A 19,152-nucleotide genomic window follows, 5' to 3' on the forward strand; every position below is an offset into this window, starting at 1 on the left:
CCTCCAGCCGAGGGGCCGCCGCCGTCGCCACGGTCTAGCCCTGAGCTCTCGCGGCGCCGCTCTCGGCTCCTCCACTTCCGGCCCACGCTCGGTGTCGCCGGCAAATGTCCCCGCCGACTCCCACATCACCTGCCCTCCTCTCGCCGTCCTCCTCCTAGTGGGAACGCGGCCCGCCCTCCCGGGCATGCGCACCAGCCGCGGGCGGGGGAGTCCCGGGCGACGGTGGCCCGCACGGCCAAGATACGTGGGAGCCCGGCCGCGGGCGCGCTGGCACTCAGACGGGCGACCCTGCCCGCGGCTGCTGAGCCGGGGGCACCTGGAGGCCTCCGGCCCCTCATCCGAGCCCCCAGGGTGAGTGTCGTAACGCACCACCTTTCCCTTGGGGACGCAGTTCTAAGCGTGTACACACATAACTATTCATTACATAAGAAAGCTCGTCGGCCGGGAGGGTTAGGAGGGGCTTTCAGCGTGTTTCCGGACTTCGTTAAACCGCATCCGTAACTCTTTTTGTTTGGTTGCTCCCAGCCCAGCCCTCTCTCTCCTAAGTCTATCTGAGTGGAGCTGCACGGGCAGATGTGAGGCCTGAACCTGGGGAGAGTTAGAGGGCCTTTTAAAGAAACAGAATGCAGAGTTATCTTACTTTCGCAAATTGTCCAAAAGCACAAGACCAGGGGAACATGGCTAGAGCCCAGGGCCTGGGACTTGGCCACGCAAAGGGGCCCTTGAAGCTGGTGCTTTATTAAGTTACCTTCCCCTGGGCACCAAGTTGTACTAAATTGTTTATCTACAGATGTCTGACCTCCCTCCCTTGGTCATTCCCTATTCTCTGTTCCCTATTTTATATATACAAAGAATATTTTATTAAAAAAAAAGACAAAACAAAACAAACACACAGAAAGACCTGTATCCTGCCATCAGATGGAGAGGTCCAGAGCAAAGGCAGGCTCTGATAATAGATGATCGTTGTTTGTCACCTAACAAATGGCAGGCACTAAGGTAGACTACTTCCATGAATAAACTCATCATCCCAGAACTCTAGAAGATACTTAATGAAAAACCCTTGATGATCTTTGAATCAAGTATTAGGAAGGCCAAAATATCATGGACTAGGATTTGAATCAATTTGGAGTTTGGTTTCACAGTTCATGGTTCCTCTCTTAACCAGTAATACAAAATGCAATCTCTGCCGTTGTAGGAGCTCAGTACATGCTGAACAAGGTACAAATGTGCACAAATGCCTCTCATAAGATGGACACTTGTGTGGGGGGTCCGTTACCAACACTGTTGGGTGCTACTCCAAAATAAAGTGACAATTCAGTTGAATAGTAGGTAGAGAAATTACCATCAAGAGTATCATGTGACTTGTAAACTTCATAGCTGATTTCAGAGAAATATTTGGATAACTTAGGTGCATTATACATGCAAGGAAATTAACTGAATGTTGTTGGGCTAAGCTCAGCTCTGCTACAAACTAATACTGTGAATTAAATAAGTGTTGGTTTTGTAAAATGAGATGTTTGAACATTAGACAACCCCTAAGGGCACTTAACGACTATAATATGTTCTCAGAGTCCGTTGCTGCAAAATATCACTTTCTTAAAATATCACATCTTAAAGCAACAGTATTTTATGGCAAGAGGAAAATAACTCTCAAATTGTTTCCCCTATCATCATGGATAATTTCTCAATTCTCAACATAAGAAGACAAACCAAAACAAAATTAGTAGAAATTAACAGTTTCTGGAACATAAGGACGGAGTTTGTGTTCATCTCAATCTTGAATGCCTCGCACGATTATTGTATCACAGTTGGTGCTCAGTAAACGTTTCCCAAATAATTTTATTTTGAATCCTCAGACACACACTAGAAGAATCCATAGTTGATTCCTAGGTATGCAACTCTTCATGTCTGTATTGTGAATAACAGGTTATGTATTTTCATGAATGATGTATTATTTCTGTATTAAGAGACAAGAACTCACATCAGAGTTGTACCATCATGAGAAACAAATGGGGAAGGACATCCTTCAGCAATTTTGCAAAAGCCTATTTTTCCATTTAAATGAAACGTCAGAAATTTGGGGAGGCAAGATGCCCTTTTCAATTATGGGCACTTTCACAAGCAACCAATGCGATGAGTATTGGTACCACTGTTTACATACAGGGGACAGAAGTCTTCGAGGCTGTCACTTGCTAGTGAGCAGGCCAAGGACAGGGATGACTCAGGGTTCAAGTTCAAATTAAGGAGCCAATATACACAAAGTGCTCCTGGGTCTCGCTCAGAGACGAAATCCACTCTCATGGGTGAAGCGCTTGCACAGAGCACCTGCTGCTTTGGGAGGCTAACAGGAGTTGTATTGGCGGTTGCTGTCACCAGGCTCCCTGGAGTCCCCCTCATCCCTGCAAGGTGGACTGGTGCCCAACGCGAGCGTCACTGCGCGTGCGCACATCCTCCCTGTGGCCTCCCGGCCTGCGGATGCGACTGCGCCGGCGCACAATATCTTGATGATGTCAGGGTCTCCCGGGGCCTTAAGTGGCGACTGCGGCTGCGCCAGCAACAGCTGGTGGAACGGGCTCCCGGGGCCGCGGCTTCCGGTTTGGAGAACGCACCTGGGGCTTCGCGGCGGGTGGGAGGTTAGTGCGGCTGCGCGGCCCTGGGGGCGCGGGGGCGGAGGGGGGGCGGGGGGCTTGGATTCCCCGGAGCGAGCCGGGGTGGGGGACGTTTAGCAGACGGAGGCTGGGCCAGGGTGACCCAAGCCGGAGGGGACCGTCCCGCGTCTTGTCGGTCCACCGATTGCTTGTGGTCGTTAAAGTTTTTTCTTTTCTTGTTTCGGGACAGAAAGTCTTTCGGTCCCTCCGCCCCCGCCCGGAGTCACAGGTGAGGGTTGCGGGCCGCCCTGGCGACGGCGTACGCTGGAAGCCGGGTCTTTGGTTCGGGGTTCGGGGTCTGGGACGCGGGGGGCGAGGGACCTGCCTCCGGGAACCCGGCTGGCTGCTGTGCTTCCCGACTGCCTGATTCTGGGGGCCCCCGCCCCCCAAGCCGGGGCGGGTTCACCCGGATCCGTTGCAGGTTTTATTTGCGGGGCTGGGGGAGCGGTGTGGACCCGTCCAGAGATTCTGCTGGCGGGTGCCGGTGCAGCTGGAGAGAGAGACGGCATCCTCGGAGGGAACCGCCTGATTTCTTACATGTCTGCTGTCAACCTGTTGGCTCCCGCAGCCTTCTGGCTTTTTTCCATCTCAAATGTCTTTCTGCTCAGAGTCCCGCCAGATATCCCAAGTGCTGGGAAGCCTGCTGGAAACGCTGTGTTGTTGGGAAGCGCGTCTTCTTGTCGGGGCCGCAGGAAGGAAGCGTAAATGGTACCAGTCAATGTGTCTGCAACCAAGTAGCGCTGGATCGTCCTATCCCCTGAATGCAGCCTTGCTGGTATGTTTCCTTATGTCCCTTTAGGATAACGTAGGCAGCTGTGGAATGGACGACGAGTCATTATCATAATACTGTCTGTATTCATTCTCCTGTATTCATTCTCGGGAAAGTTGCTTTTTTTTAAAAATAGTTTATTACCAAGTTAGTTTCCTTATATCACCCAGTGCTCTTCCCCACAAGTGCCCCACTCCATGACCATCACCTCCTTCACCCTCCCCCTTCAGCCCTCAATTTGTTTTCAGTATTCTAGAGTCTCTCATGATTTGCCTCCCTCCCTCTCCCTAACTCTTCCCCTTCCCCCGCAAAAAGTGAAGCATACCCCTCCCTCCCTTATTTCCTTAATATTTTATTATATTTGTATTTTTACTGTTAGTTGCATCAAGAAGTAGTATAGTACTAACACTGATCAAGGATTTACCAGCCAATGCCTGTGTTTAGCACCTTCTGTAAATTCTCTGATTTCATCCTTAGGTTACCTTCTACGTTATTCACCCCGTTTTCCACTTAAGGACGCTGACTCTCCGAGAAATTTAATGGTTGCCCAGTGACACACAGCTGTTGAGTTTTGGTCTAGAAGGAAACTAACTGCCTCTGGGGGCTGAGCCCTAACCACAAACCACAAGTCAAAGACACCAGCTAACAGCACCAGGATCCAGAAGGTAAAATGAGAGAACATGTAAAAGCAGGGGTACAATTTTCATGTGGAAAAATATTTCAGCTTGTTCATTGGATACTAATTTTGGAGTCCGTGTCATGTTTCAAGCAGTTTTGGCATACATGTGCACCCACACCATTACCTAGATTTCAGTTGTTATCCTTTGAGTCTTTGCCTGGAACTTGTTGAGAGAAACTGGGACCAAGGAGAATATTCAGACAGATGAGAAACTGTACTCCCGTCTTGTATTTCAAAGAAGTATTTCTCCAGATCCTTCATTTTTTATACATCTTACCCGGATTGGAAATAGAGCATTATTACCTTAACGGCCTGGCCTCAGGGGGCATGTTTTGCGAAGCAGGACCGTAAACACAAGCAGGTGGTTCAGTCAGTTATGCCCATGAGACAGTCTGAGAGGAGGCAGCTGGACTGTGTTCCAAGATAAAAGCCTCAGGAAAGTTGCCTCTCATGGCTTTATTTCTTGGTGTCTTTTTTTAAAAAATAGTTTATTGTCAAATTGGTTTCCATACAATACCCATTGCTCTTCCCCACAAGTGTCCTCCTCCATCACCACCACCTCTGTACCCCCTCCCCCTCCCCCTTCAACCCTTGGGGTTCGTTTATTTCTTGGTGTCTTAACTGACCCAGTAGAAATTGAGTTTCCTTTGTCAGGAATTCGACTGAGAAGTAGAGCCTTTTTCCCTAAGGGCCACCAAATGGCTGTTGTGAAACCTGCCCCGTGGGGTCATAGCTGCTAAATGGTTGTGACCAGACTGAATCCCACCAGGCGTGGTGGGGAGTGAATATAATCAGCCCCTGGCCTTTTCTCGAGTGCTTTTCCAGGAAGTCCACTCTAGGTGCTCAGAAATGCATTCAGCAAATGAACCTACTATGTGCCAGGCACTGCTCGCACAAACTGCAACTCCTGACCTCGGAGACTGGCAGCGTGGTGATGTGGGACCATGGCCAGCCACAGGACTTCTGATGCCGGACGTGAGGCTGTGTAGCCTCGTACCGACGGCGCGTGTGTCTCCTTGGCTGCTGTCAGGGAATCTCAGGACCTCCGAGACCTCAGGGGAGCTGCCTCCTCCCTGTGGGGCTGCTCTGGCTCCCTGCTCTGGAGGCTCTGGGAGGGACGCACCAGGAGGTGTATGAAACCACCAACTAAAACAAGGTTTCTATTCTGGGATCACATGTTTTGTTTGAAGTCTTTTTTTTTTTTTTTTTTTTTGGTGGGAGAGCACACCCACCCAAGAGGGGCAGAAGGAGAGAGGGTCTTAAACACACTCCACACTCAGTGTGGCGCCTGACTCAGGACTGGATTCTACGACCTGGGATCATGACCTGAGCTGAAATCAAGAGTTGATCGCTCAAACGACTGAGCCCTCCAGGGGCCCCTCCTTGAAACCTTTTTTGGGAAAGTTAGTTGATTTTAGTGTTCTATGGTTTATATCACAGATTCTAATAGGACTTGCATCAATATTTAAAACTTAAAGTTCACACTTGTGGTAAGCACTTCAGGTAATAGTCTAGACCCTCCCCCAGCAAGGTCCTCACTATTTTATCTTCAACTTTAGAAGATACTTCAGTGGAAAACTCTGGCTCATGACAATTCACCTGTGTTAAAGCACTTAGCATTTTATAATTCATTCCCATTATGCCCCCTTTTTCTTTACAGAATGTCTGCTCTCTGAAGGCAGAAACATAGCATGATGCCTGCGGGTTATGTGGTCAGTGAATTGTTGGGAGTAATAGGCATGAGAATACTAACAAAAAAATGTACTACTGGATTTAAATTTACGGGGCTATAAGTAACGAGGATAAAATAGAGTTAGAAGAGGTAGGTCCAGTAAGGGTTTCATGGGGGTTTTATTGGAGTGATTGGGCAAAGCTAGTGGTGATATGAAGTAAACACAGACATGGGCTTTGTTTGGTTGGAAGAAGAAGGTGGCTGTTGTTTTGTTTTTGTTTTTGTTGTGGTGAACTGCTACCCGTGTTGGAGTCCAAACTTCCTGCAAAGCCAAGTTTAATTGCATGAGTGAGTGATTTGTTAGAAACATCCATTTCTAATGCTGTGTGATAATCTGACAGAAAAACAGGAGAAGTAAAAAGAAGGGCCTTACCTCAGAAGGCCAGAAATGAAATGCGTTGAGCCTTCTTTTATGTTCCTCCTGTGCTGAATAAGGAACAGAATAATGCACCCCATAGAAGTTGGAAATCAGAGAGAAAGGCAAAGTAGTCAATTTCGATATTGTTAATGTAGGTTGCGGGGCCGCTGACACTTTTGGTCATAAATACGGAATAGAATTGAAGTAAAATAATTGATGTTCGTTAAACGTAGAGATGGAAGAGACATAACTACGGCACTGCTTCACTCTCATTTTGCAAACGCTGAAAACCTTTATCATGAACGAAGCCCTGTCTGCAAAGTCTTTACATCAAATACTTAGTTGAAGTTTATCTTTGACTTAAAGCTCTTCTCTTTTTGCCTTACTAGTTAAACCAGCGGAGTCACCGTCACTTCTATGGCTACCTCACAGACGCCAGAAATGGTCGCTGCTCACGTTCCTTTTGCAGATTTGTGTTCCACTTTAGAACGAATACAGAGAAGTAAAGGACGTGCAGAAAAAATCAGACACTTCAGGGAATTTTTAGATTCTTGGAGAAGATTTCACGACGCCCTTCATAAGAACCAAAAAGATGTCAAGGACTCTTTTTACCCAGCAATGCGACTTATTCTCCCTCAGCTCGAACGACAGAGAATGGCCTATGGAATCAAAGAAACCATGCTTGCTAAACTTTATATTGAATTGCTTAATTTACCCAAAGAAGGAAAAGACGCCCTTAAGCTTTTAAATTACAGGACACCCACTGGAACTCGTGGGGATGCTGGGGACTTTGCAATGATTGCCTATTTCGTGTTGAAACCAAGATGTTTGCAGAAAGGAAGTTTAACCATACAGCAAGTGAATGACCTTTTAGACTCCATTGCCAGCAATAATTCTGCCAGAAGAAAGGACCTGATGAAAAAGAGTCTTCTTCAGCTGATCACGCAGAGTTCAGCCCTGGAACAAAAGTGGCTTATCCGGATGATAGTGAAGGACTTGAAACTTGGTTTTAGTGAGCAGTCTGTGTTTTCCGTTTTCCACAATGATGCGGCCGAGTTGCATAATGTCACCACAGATCTTGAAAAAGTCTGCATGCAGCTGCACGACCCTTCCGTTGGACTCAGTGATATCTCTATCACTTTATTCTCTGCCTTTAAGCCCATGCTGGCTGCCATAGCAGATATTGATCGAATAGAGAAGGACATGAAACACCAGAGTTTCTACATTGAAACCAAGCTGGATGGTGAGCGCATGCAAATGCACAAGGATGGCAATGAGTATGAGTACTTCTCCCGGAACGGGTATAAGTTCACGGATCAGTTTGGAGATTCTCCACAGAAAGGCTCTCTGACACCCTTCATTCATGGTGCCTTCAAGACAGACGTGCAGACCTGTATCCTGGATGGGGAGATGATGGCCTTCAACCCTAATACGCAGACTTTTATGCAGAAGGGGAATAAGTTCGATATCAAAAGAATGGTGGAAGATTCTGAACTGCAGACTTGTTACTGTGTTTTTGACGTACTGATGGTCAATAATAAAAAGCTAGGGCGTGAGACCCTGAAAAAGAGGCATGAAATTCTCACCAGTGTTTTTACACCAATACCGGGGAGGATAGACATAGTGCAAAAAACCCTGGCTCATACTAAGAAGGAAGTAATTGATGCTCTGAACGAAGCAATAGACAAAAGAGAAGAGGGAATCATGATCAAACATCCTCTCTCCATTTACAAGCCAGACAAAAGAGGTGAAGGATGGTTAAAAATTAAGCCAGAGTATGTCGACGGCCTGATGGATGAACTGGACGTCTTAATTGTCGGGGGCTACTGGGGCACAGGTTCGCGAGGTGGAATGATGTCTCATTTTCTGTGTGCCATAGCGGAGAAGCCGCCTCCTGGTGAGAAACCCTCCGTGTTTCACACTCTCTGTCGTGTCGGTTCAGGTTACACCATGAAAGAACTGTATGATCTGGGTTTGAAATTGGCCAAGCATTGGAAGCCTTTTCATAGAAAAGCTCCCCCAGGTAGCATTTTATGTGGAACAGAGAAGCCCGAAGTGTACATTGAGCCGTGCAATTCCGTCATTGTTCAGATTAAAGCGACCGAGATCGTCTCCAGCGATATGTATAAAACTGGCTGCACGTTGCGCTTCCCCCGAATCGAGAAGATCCGGGAAGACAAGGAGTGGTACGAATGCACCTCCTTGGATGACTTGGAGCGGCTTCGGGGGAAGGCATCTGGAAAGCTCGCATCCAAACACCTTTTTGTCGGGGACGATGAGCCACAGGAGAAGAGGCGGAAAGCTGCCCCAAAGGTGAAGAAAGTTATTGGGATTATCGAGCACTTGAAAGCACCTAACCTTTCTAATGTAAACAAAGTTTCTAATATATTTGAAGACGTGGAGTTTTGTGTCATGAGTGGAACAGAGAGCCACCCAAAGCCCGACCTGGAGAGCAGACTTGCGGAGTTCGGTGGTTACATAGTGCAAAACCCAGGCCCGGACACCTACTGCGTGATTGCAGGGTCTGAGAACATCAGAGTGAAAAACATCATTTCTTCGGATAAACATGACGTTGTGAGGCCTGAGTGGCTGTTAGAGTGCTTTAAGACCAAACGCTGTGTGCCCTGGCAGCCTCGCTTTATGATTCACATGTGCCCCTCGACACGGCAGCATTTTGCTCGTGAATACGATTGTTATGGTGACAGTTACTTCACCGACACAGATTTGAACCAACTGAAAGAAGTGTTCTCAGCAATGAAAAATCCTGGCGAACAAAGTCCCAGAGAAATGGCTTCCGCGATTACTAATTTAGAATGTCGATACTCCTGGGACCGCTCCCCGCTCAGTATGTTTCGACACCATGTTATTTACTTGGACTTGTATGCTGTTATTAACGACTTGAGTACCAAAATCGAGGGGACAAGGTTAGCCTTTACAGCTTTGGAACTTCGGTTTCACGGAGCAAAAGTAGTTTCTTGTTTAGCTCAGGGAGTGTCCCATGTGATCGTTGGGGAGGATCGAAGCCGTCTTGCAGACTTGAAAGCTTTCCGAAGAACTCTTAAGAGAAAGTTTAAAATCTTGCAACAAGATTGGGTCACTGATTCCATAGACAAGTGTGAGTTGCAAGAGGAAAATCAATATTTGGTTTAAAGCTGCCTTTTCTAGTGAGGAAAGCCTGTGATCTGTGTACTCATCATAACAGATGGTAAAGATAGAATGTTAAACTACGTCTTGTTTTTACCCGTTAAAATTTATGTTCAAATGATATTATTAGAATAGAAAACCAATAATTTTAACTTTTAGATAGGTAAGACCCTGAATAGCCCAAAGCCAGAAAGAAAACATTCTTTTAGCATTGTAATGTGTGATGACTTTTAAAACCAAGATGAAATAAACTGTTTAAAGAAGACATGTTGGTATATAATCCTGATAGAAATCTAGAATTTTTACTCCAATGGTAATAAAAGACATTCTGAAGCTTTGAGAGTCATTAGAAGCATTGATCTAATTGGATTTTCTGGAGTCAAAGTAAAATTTTAATCGTTTTTATGTAATAAAGCATTGCAAGAGGAAAGAATTGTTATAGTCAGACTTGTAAAATTATGTCTTTTAAATTGAAGGCTAAAATTCTTTTAAGTGTGAAATGTAAACATTTGTTTTTTTTTAAGGTTAAGGGCAAGCTCATGAATAAAACCTGTTATGTCATTAGGTAAATTAGGGGAAATTGAATGAGACTCCATGGTCTCAAAACTTAAAATTAGATCAATTTGATTTAAAAGGAACTTGCCATTTTTAAAGTACTTGGCCCACATTGATTGTTTCTCTACAATAGGGCATGTTCAAAGATCATGTTTTCATGTGAACTTTACTCCAGGAAAATTGTAGTCACAAAGAGTGATTTTCCTGGATGTAATCCACTGAGTACATGTCAAAATAGCATATGTGTTGGGACTTTCTTTTTACAGGGAGGTAAAGTGCTTTGACAGTTTAAAACTATTTTTATCCCTAGGTTATTTAAATTCAGTATGTATAATATATACTGTGTCTGAATTCTATACCAAAGTTTGGAACACAGTATATTCATTTTGGAAAATAGTTTTATGACACCTTTGAAATGTTTAAAATATAGAACCCAAGGAACTGTGTATAGGTTATTTGTAAGTAGATTGAAATTTTACTGAAATAGCAGAACAAGTGTAATTTTATTTCTTAATTTAAATAAAATATTTAATGTGCTATTGAATTTTATGATGTACTGATTTGTTATTAAGTAATTTATTTATTTTGAGAGAGTGTGAGCTTGAGCCAGAGAGGGGGAGAGGAAGAGTTCCAAGCAGGCTCTGTGTTGTCAGCAAAGAGCGCGACACAGGGCTCCAGCTCAGGAACTGTGAGGTCAGATTCCCTGAGGCAAAATCAAGACTCAGATGCTTAACCTACAGAGCCACCCAGGCAGTGGGTGATGTATTTATTTTAAGACAATTTGTAGTAGTTATTTCAATCAGATTAGATATTATGGTATCTATAATTTTTGACTGATTCAAATCAGGTTCCTGTGTATTATTGAATGACCTTTATTAAAAATTTAAACTTGGGGCATTTAGGTGGCTCAGTCAGTTGAGCATCCAACTTTGGCTCAGGTCATGATCTCATGGTTTGCGGGTTTAAGCCCCATGTCAGGACTGGAGCTGTTTCAGATTCTGTGTTTCCTCTCTGGCCCTCCATACTCCCGCTTGCTCACTCTCAAAAAAAAAAAATTAAAAATTAAAAAATGTTTTTTAAGAAATTTAAACTTACCTATTTTTATAATAGCTATTGAGAAAAACTACAACATAGATACTGGTAAGTGCAGTGGAGAAAAAAGTACATAATTTTACCACCAAAGCTATTAACATTCACTATTTCAGGTTTTTGATGGTAAGGGAAGCGTAAAACATATTTACAGTGTAACAAAAAAGTATAAAACTATAATGCTTTATTTCATCAGCTTTTCTCAGTGGGAGAATTTATAGTCAGGTCACTACAATGCCTGCGTCACTTTAAATTGCTGTACACTATTCCACTGGATATAGAATAATAGATTCAGCTGGTCCGTTATTATTCACTTTCTAGGTTATGTGACCTGGTCACCTTTCTGTTTTCCTAGCAAACATTGTAATAAATCTGTCTTGTAGACTGTGTATTCTAGTGCTATTTGTTTCTTTTTTATAATTTTTTTATTTGTTTAATGTTTGTGTGTGAGAGAGAGAATGTCAGCAGGGGCGGGGCAGAGAGAGGGAGACCCGGAATCCAAAGCACGCTGCAGGCTCCGAGCTGTCAGCACAGAGCCACGTGCAGGGCTTGAACTCGCAGACTGTGAGATCATGACCTGAGCTTAACCAGCTTAGCCACCCAGGCACCCCTACCTCTGTTTGTTTCTTATACAATCTTAGAATGGAATTGCTGATTCAAAGTTACGTACTTTTTAGTAAATTGATACACATTCCAAAACTTGGCAAAATGGCTTTCTCGATTCTTCTCCTCTTTCCCGTCTGTAAATATTAGGGAGTTCATTTTCTCAGTATGGAACTTGTTCTCTATCTTTACTTACTATGTATTCTCATTCATCCCTTGACTTTAATATGCTGATAGCTATCACATATTTTTAGCCCTGATTTCTTTGCTGAACTCTAGTTCATGTATGTATCTGCATAACATCTCCACATGAAGTCTGATGAGCCTTTCATACATAACGTGTGTAACTGGAACTATAAAACATTCATCATAGAAAAAATTTTAATGCAAAGGAGAATGGTATAACGAGCCGCATGTGCACATCACTCAGTCGGAACAATGTCCTATTTACAGACCTGAGGGTGACCTTGCAGTCATTTAGATGGCCTAGCTTAACTCACAAGTATTCTGTACAGAACTCTGGATTTCTCGAACACACTTAGGATCTTCCCTGGTGTCCCCTCCTCACTAAATGGCGCGTCTATCCACCCAGCTGCTCAAGCTAAAACCATGCTGTCATCCTTGGCTCTCTCTGTTCTCATGTTGCCAATGCACAGCAAATCCTGTTGGCTAGTGCTTCCAGATAATTCAGAATGTGACCTCTCGCCACTTGTCCCAGTAACCATGGTCTGCCACCGTTATTCACTGGGCCACAATCACCTTCTGACTGGCCCTCCTGTTTGTACTCTTACCCTACTACCATCAGCTCTCGGGGACACTCACTTTTACTTTTAAAGATGGAGTCAGTTCATGCTCCTCCCCTGGTCAGAACTACTGAGTTCCCATCACTCGTAACTTCCAAAGTCATAAACAGCCTATTGGAGGTATCCCCGATGACCTATCTTCTGTTAGCTCTCTGACTGCATTTCCTACCACTTACCCCCTGTTCACCACACAGTAGTCTTGTTGGTCTGTGTGCTCTTCCTTTGAACTTCAGGGCTCACATATTTTCCCCCACTCACATCCCCAACACTATCCCTTCACTATGCTTTATTTTTTCCCAAGGGACTGTCTCTTTATTTCCTACCAGTAGAATACAAAGTCCATGAATGGACTCACTTGGTATGTTTCATTCCCTGTTGTAATAAGTCACTCAATAAATATTAATGGAATAAATTCTCTGAATCAGACTGGAAAGCCTGCTTTGCTCTTCTCCAAGGCTATGGGCTCTTGCCAGAAAGCAGGAGAAGACACTGTTCAGGAACTCCACCTTTTTCTGCCTCCCTGATGACCTACCACCCTCCTGAGAGTGTTTGTTTTTGTTTTTGTTTTTGTTTTAAGCTGATGGCACCTTCTTTGAAGATCAAGTGGCTACCCTAGCTGCTTCATTATCATGCACTCTACCTGGCACTGGAGGGAACAGGGCTGGCTTGGAACCTTAGAGCTCTCGTTTTGGGGGAAGTAGGTTGGATATGGCTTTAAAACATCTAATATGAAATTCTTTGAGCACTAGAGCTATACTATAAACTGTTCCGTTTGATTTAAGCCAACATATATTAAGTTCTTGCTCTCCTTGATAGTGATTTGAGTAAAAAAATGAATAAGACAGTCTCTGATTTCAAGGAACTCACAGAGTACTGAAAGATGAAGACAATTGGAACACAAAAGGTAAGTTCTTTCCTACTAAAATAATGATGGATTCCCTGGAAAGCCATATGCTGTAGTGAAGTGAATACAAGTTTTAGAATCTAGTTATCCTGGGCTCAGCTCCAGTTCTGTCACCAATTGTCTGTGTTATCTAAGCAAATCACAACCTCCTTAAACCTTACCTTCTAAACCTTCAGATGGAAACAGCATCTACCTCACCCAGAATATATGAAAACAGGGGCACATGGGTGGCTCAGTCGGTTGAGCATCTGACTCAATTTTGGCTCAGGTTGTGATCACCTGGTTCATGAGTTTGAGCCTCACATGGGACTCCGTGCCGACAGTGCAGAGCCTGGTAGGGATTCTCTCTCTCCCTCCCTCTCTCCCTGCCCTTCGGTCACTCACTTTCTCTCTAAATAAATAAATACACAAACTTGAAATAATTTTTAACAAGCCTGTTTGAGAACAGAATGATAGCACCCAGCATACTAAAGGACTCTCTAGCTTTCATCTGCTGCTTTTATCTGGACCTTCCCAGTGGAGGTTCATTAATCCACTGGGGTTTAATAAGAGAGTGTATCCATCAGGCATATTGGCATGGAGAGTGTTTCCTTGCAGTGGGATGACTATACATACAAGCAAGGAGAGTACAAAACTTTGCAGGAGAGTATTTGTAAAACACTCAGATTTAGGTGGGAGGGAGGGAGAGAGAGGTAAATTAGGATAAATTTTGAATAATGTCGAATGCCACACTGCAGAATATGAGTTGTATCGGATGCTCAAGAAAGATGCATTGAAGAATTTCAAGCAAGGTATTCCAGGCTTTTGTCTAAGGCTGATTTGTTGACTCTCCCTCCTTAGTTCAAGCTCATGTAGCAAAAATACCATCAACCCAGTGGCTCAAACAAACAGTTCTGTCTCACGTTTCTGGAGGCTGGAAGTCTGCGGGCCACGTGCCAGCAAAGCCAGGCTCTGGAGGACCTTCCTCCTGGCTTACAGAGAGCCACCCTCCTGCTGTATTTTCATGTGCTGGGGAGAGATCTAGCCCCGGGTCCTCCATCCTGTAAGGAGGAAGTTAGAACTTGTAACAGGGAACTGCACCCCCATTCACTCATCCCAGCCCAATTCCGTCCTAAAGACACCCCCCAACACAAACACCCCACTTCCAAGGGTTAGGGTTTTTGAGGGAACACGTTCAGCCCACAGCACCCTAGTAAATAAGGAATGTAAATCAAAGCGCCAGCAGTGCGTAGTGCATAGAAGCAGTAAAATATTTCCTCCTCCGCCTTCTCCATTTGCCCTGTAAGGCCTATTGGAAAAAAATCCAAGTGGACGGTAACGCGTTTAAAACCTGACTGCAAGCTAACGTTTCAATCTTGTCTTTTTCTGCGTCGTCACTTCCGGCCAAACTGATCCACTCCCACCACCCCTTTCTGCCTCCACAAATGTCCTGTTTCCTCTTCTGAAACGCCCTCTGGGGGCACCTGCTGTGACCATTCCCAAATTTCGGATCCTATTCGTCTTTGAAGAGCGAGATGCCATTTTCATCACGTGATCTGCCTTCGCAACCAGGTCATGACGCATCTCCTCCCCACCGTCCAGGAATTCATCAGTTTGGTGCTCCTTACCATTTTCTGCCTCAAAATCTATCCACCTGATGTTATCTGTTGAGCGAGGTTTTTGAGGTATGACCCTCTTAGGCATCACTGTGTCTTGTGTTTGTTCATGTCATAAATATATTTGGAGTACAACACAGGGTTGTTTCACTCCTCTCTTTTCTGACCGTTTCTTCTTTTCTTATCTGTAGGGCCACTGTTGCTTTCAAAAGATTTTATAGTGACGTTTATGACATTAGTGGTGTTCACTGCTTAAAAACTCTTTGCTGGAAGGACACCTAGGTGGCTCAGTTGGTTAAGTGTCTGACTTCAGCTCAGGTCATGATCTCACGGTTCATGAGTTTGAGCCCTGCGTCAGGCTTTGTGCTGACAGCTCAGAACCTGGATCCTGCTTTTGGATTCTATGTCTCCATCTCTCTCTGCCAGTCCTCTGCTCTCTCTCTCACTCACTCTCTCTCTCTCTCTCTTTCTCTCTCAAAAGTAAATAACCATTTAAAAAAAACTCTGCTGAAGAAAAGACACATACAGGTATAACTCCGTAGTTGAGGACACAGACCCTGGAAGCAAGGTGCCTGAGTTTGCATCCAGACTTCTGTACTTGGGAAAGTTATGCAACGTTCTTGTGCCTTAGTTTCCTCTTATATAAAATAGGGTAATAATGGCACCTAGTTTATCAAGTTGTTTTGGGGACTGTGTGTGTGTGTGTGTGCACCTGCATACATGCGCACACCTGCATCTGTGTATGTTTTAGAACAATACTTGGAACTCTATGTCATATAAGTTGTTATTTTTGTACGTAATGCAGAAGGACAGTGACAGGTGCAGGGTTCTGTGACCCACCCACAGTAATCACAATGTGAGACTTGGAGGAAAGAACTGCGTCTGCAAAGGAAACCTCGAATAGGCAGGATCAGCCCTTGTCTGCCCTTTCTTCTACCTGGCGGTTCACAATGTGGGCTGGGTTTGCGCGCCCCACCCCCTCGGGTTTGGCAGCATCTAGAGAGTTTTTCACTTTTATTTTATTTTATTTATTTTATTTTATTATAGAGAGAGAAAAAAGAGAGGGAAAGTAGGGCAGATGGGCAGAGGGAAGAAAAAGAGGGAGAGAGAGAGAGAATCCCAATCAGGCTCCAACTCAGTGTAGGGGCACAGGGCTCGATCCCACAACTCTGGGATCATGATCTGAACCAAAATCAAAAGTCACACACTCAGTTGACTGAGCCACACAGGCACCCCTCCAGAGGTCAAGACTGAGCATGTGGGACTGGCATCTAGTGGGCTGGGGCCAAAGATGCTGTGATATATCCCACAAAAAATTCCCCCACAACTAATAACTAGACCAAAAGGTCACTGGTGTTGACGTGGAGAAAGTTCTTCTAGAATCACGTGAAATGCAGTGGGAGAAGACATCACGTGCTTGTGAGTAACGCCTTCAGATCAGGCAACCTTACAGTTTATTGAGAGTCAGTTTGCCATTCATAAAACAAATGCTCTTTCCTGCCCAGTTCTTTTAAAGGGGTTAGTATGTGGGTTAATTAGTATTTTCAAAGTCCTTTGAAGAATGTAAAGTCCTATGTAAGTGCTATTTCTTATTAATTACCATTCCAGCAGGCCTGGGCTGTGACCTAGCTCATTCACCAGCACAGCCAAACCCCGAAGGCCTGAGCCATGCTGAATGATTTTTGATAAGTTGGAACTTTTATAATGAGAAAGAGAGGCATCAGGGACTCAAGCCAATTTCAGATGGCTGGGATGTGACTGTATATAAATTACCTCATTAAAATCAAGACAACTATAGGTTTTGCTTTGGGGGTTATTTGTTAAATTTGAGTAAATTTCTTCCAGCTTCGCAACACTGTGTATAGCAAAGGAGGATGGTAGCCAGGATCCCTGATACAAGTTTAATGATTATGAAGAAAGAAAATAATCCATAGGAAAAATTATATTATTCATATTTATAAACGGATCTTTTCTGGCCCATGAGTCACTATGTAATTTAGACTGTCCAGGAAAATGAAGACAATAAAATGGTTTGCAAAAAACCTTAAGAAACCAGGGCATTGGGTATAATACAATATGCTTTTTTTCTCGAGGTATGAAGTGTAAATTATGTCATAAATACAGTTTTAGGCTTTCATTGTATAAATGTTTTTTAAATTTCAATATAGTTCTTAATTTCACGTAATGTGATATTTCCGTTAGGGCATGTAAATCTAACCTGTAGATTTACATAATAATGTTATCTTTAACTCAGCATAAATCTGGGTAAAAGATTTATTGGTGACGTACTGGAGTCTATGTGGGTTGGCTCGCCTTGTTAAGGCGTAAACCCAGCTGTGGGATTTAGCAGTCAAATTCTGATGGGTTACGTTTGCTAGCTTCGGGCTTGAAGGAAGTGGATGTTGCATGTCAAAGGGGAAAACATGGCTTATTTAATAAATATTTTGGAGACAACTATGCAGTCATCTAGAAAAATAATAGACAATTTGGAACCCTCATTGCTTAAATGAGATACATTTCATATAAACCAGATATTTAAAAGCAAGAAAGCAAAGCCATACAAATAATACAAATTTAGGATGATAATGTTTTAAGTGTTCAAAACAGAAACAAAATAGAAGCCAGAGAAGAAAGATTGCTAAATTTAATTTACAAAATTTATAAACATACACTGCAGTAAATACTGACAGTAAGTCAAAGGCAGTGACACAGTAGAGAAAATATTTGTAATGAAATAGTAGAAAAATGATTTGTTTCTTTGTGATGTGAAGAGCTTCTTAAAGAAAGTCTATTGACTATATAATAAATAACAAGTACAACTTTATATAAAAAATGCTCAAAACCACAAAAACATAAGTTAAAAAAAAGCAGCTATTAAACGTACAAACAGGTAGACTATTCATCCATAACAAAGACATACTAAAGTATTTTTTATTTTTGTTATAAAATTTATAAAGTAGGGGCGCCTGGGTGGCTCAGTCGGTTGATTGTCTGACTTCGGCTCAGGTCATGATTTTACAGTTCATGAGTTCAAGCCCCGCATTGGGCTCTATGCTGACAGTTCAGAGCCTGGAACCTGCTTCAGATTCTGTGTGTCTCTCTCTCTCTCTGCCCTTCCCCGACTTGCACTCTGTCTCTCTCTCTCTCAAAAATAAGTAAACGTTTAAAAAATTGAAAATAAAATAAAAGTTACAAAGCAAAACTTTTATCATATTTTATTTCAATAAGAATGTGATAAAACAGATATTCTCATACTTTTTAATGCAAATATTTACATTTATATCATATTATTAGTATGTATAGTATGTCATATTATTGATATTATTGATTCCCTATGGGGGCAAGTGGCAATAGCTATCAAAATTTAAAATGCATTTATATTTTGGCCACGCTATTCAGTTTCCAGGGCTTTATCTTACAGATGTAGTTACATATGTACAAAAGACATGTTTACAGATGGTTACTGTAAAATCACATCATGAATGAAAGAGAAGACTTACATGTTTCTGTTATGCCCAGATTATGGCGTCCCCAAAAACCAAGACCACCAGGAGTCCAAGTCACGTAGGCAAAAGCAAAGGGCGTTTATTCAGGCTCAAGCTCGGTCTCTCAGACCTCCCCAACGCAGTGGATCCGTGCGGAGAGCCCTGATCGTCAGTCAAGCAGGATTTTTATTACAGCAGAAGTGAGGGATGGGGTGAAGGGTGGAGTGAAAGGCAGGGGTTACAATATGATAGGATGGTGCGTCGGTAGAGGTAGAGGTCGGTGCAGCGAGGGGCAGTTGGCTAATTTAAAACTGAGCACGCCCACTAAACAGCGGGAACATCAGCATCTTATGATTGGCCTGGGCTAGGGGTGGTGCTGCTAGGGCAATGGGTGGGTGTGGGTCTTCAGTTAACAGAAGTTTAATTAAATGAATGATGGTATATCAGCCCATGAGAACATGAACTCCTGGTGTACATAGAAATGTCTTTTCTTTTCTAGAAGTTTCCTTTGTTTTCTACTTAATGTATCTCAGGAAGCTTTAGGCCACTGGAAGATTCTTTAACCATTGTATGTTTTTAAGGGAACTATCTACTAGGATGCTCATACAGGTTCCCCCCGATAATCCAAAAAGGAGAACATTCCTATGAAAGCTTTCCTAAGCTTCACATAAAGTGAAGAAACAATTACCATTAATTTATACAGAAATATTTTCGAGCATTCCCAGACCCAGAAAGTCACGTCTCTTTTAGGATTTCTGAGACCTTGGGACACATCTTAGTAACAGGAA

General features: G+C 43.5%; 1 protein-coding gene across 3 annotated transcripts; it reads left to right on the top strand.

The window, feature by feature from the left end:
* The first annotated feature begins 2,565 nt into the window (after positions 1-2,565).
* On the top strand, positions 2,566-10,429 carry LIG4 (DNA ligase 4). Of its 3 annotated transcripts, XM_029936448.1 has the most exons (5): positions 2,569-2,633; positions 2,839-2,877; positions 3,257-3,423; positions 3,895-4,082; positions 6,576-10,429. In XM_029936448.1, exon 5 carries the CDS (start codon positions 6,604-6,606, stop codon positions 9,334-9,336), a length of 2,733 nt encoding a protein of 910 aa, XP_029792308.1. In that variant the 5' UTR covers positions 2,569-2,633; positions 2,839-2,877; positions 3,257-3,423; positions 3,895-4,082; positions 6,576-6,603; the 3' UTR covers positions 9,337-10,429. The 3 variants fall into 3 exon arrangements, with proteins under 3 accessions (XP_029792309.1, XP_029792308.1, XP_029792307.1); XM_029936449.1 differs by lacking the exon at positions 2,839-2,877 and having other exon boundaries at positions 2,566-2,633; XM_029936447.1 differs by lacking the exon at positions 2,569-2,633 and having other exon boundaries at positions 2,722-2,877.
* Positions 10,430-19,152: the final 8,723 nt, after the last annotated feature.

The sequence above is a fragment of the Suricata suricatta genome, chromosome 4 (assembly GCF_006229205.1).
Source record: "Suricata suricatta isolate VVHF042 chromosome 4, meerkat_22Aug2017_6uvM2_HiC, whole genome shotgun sequence".
Lineage (NCBI taxonomy): Eukaryota > Metazoa > Chordata > Mammalia > Carnivora > Herpestidae > Suricata > Suricata suricatta.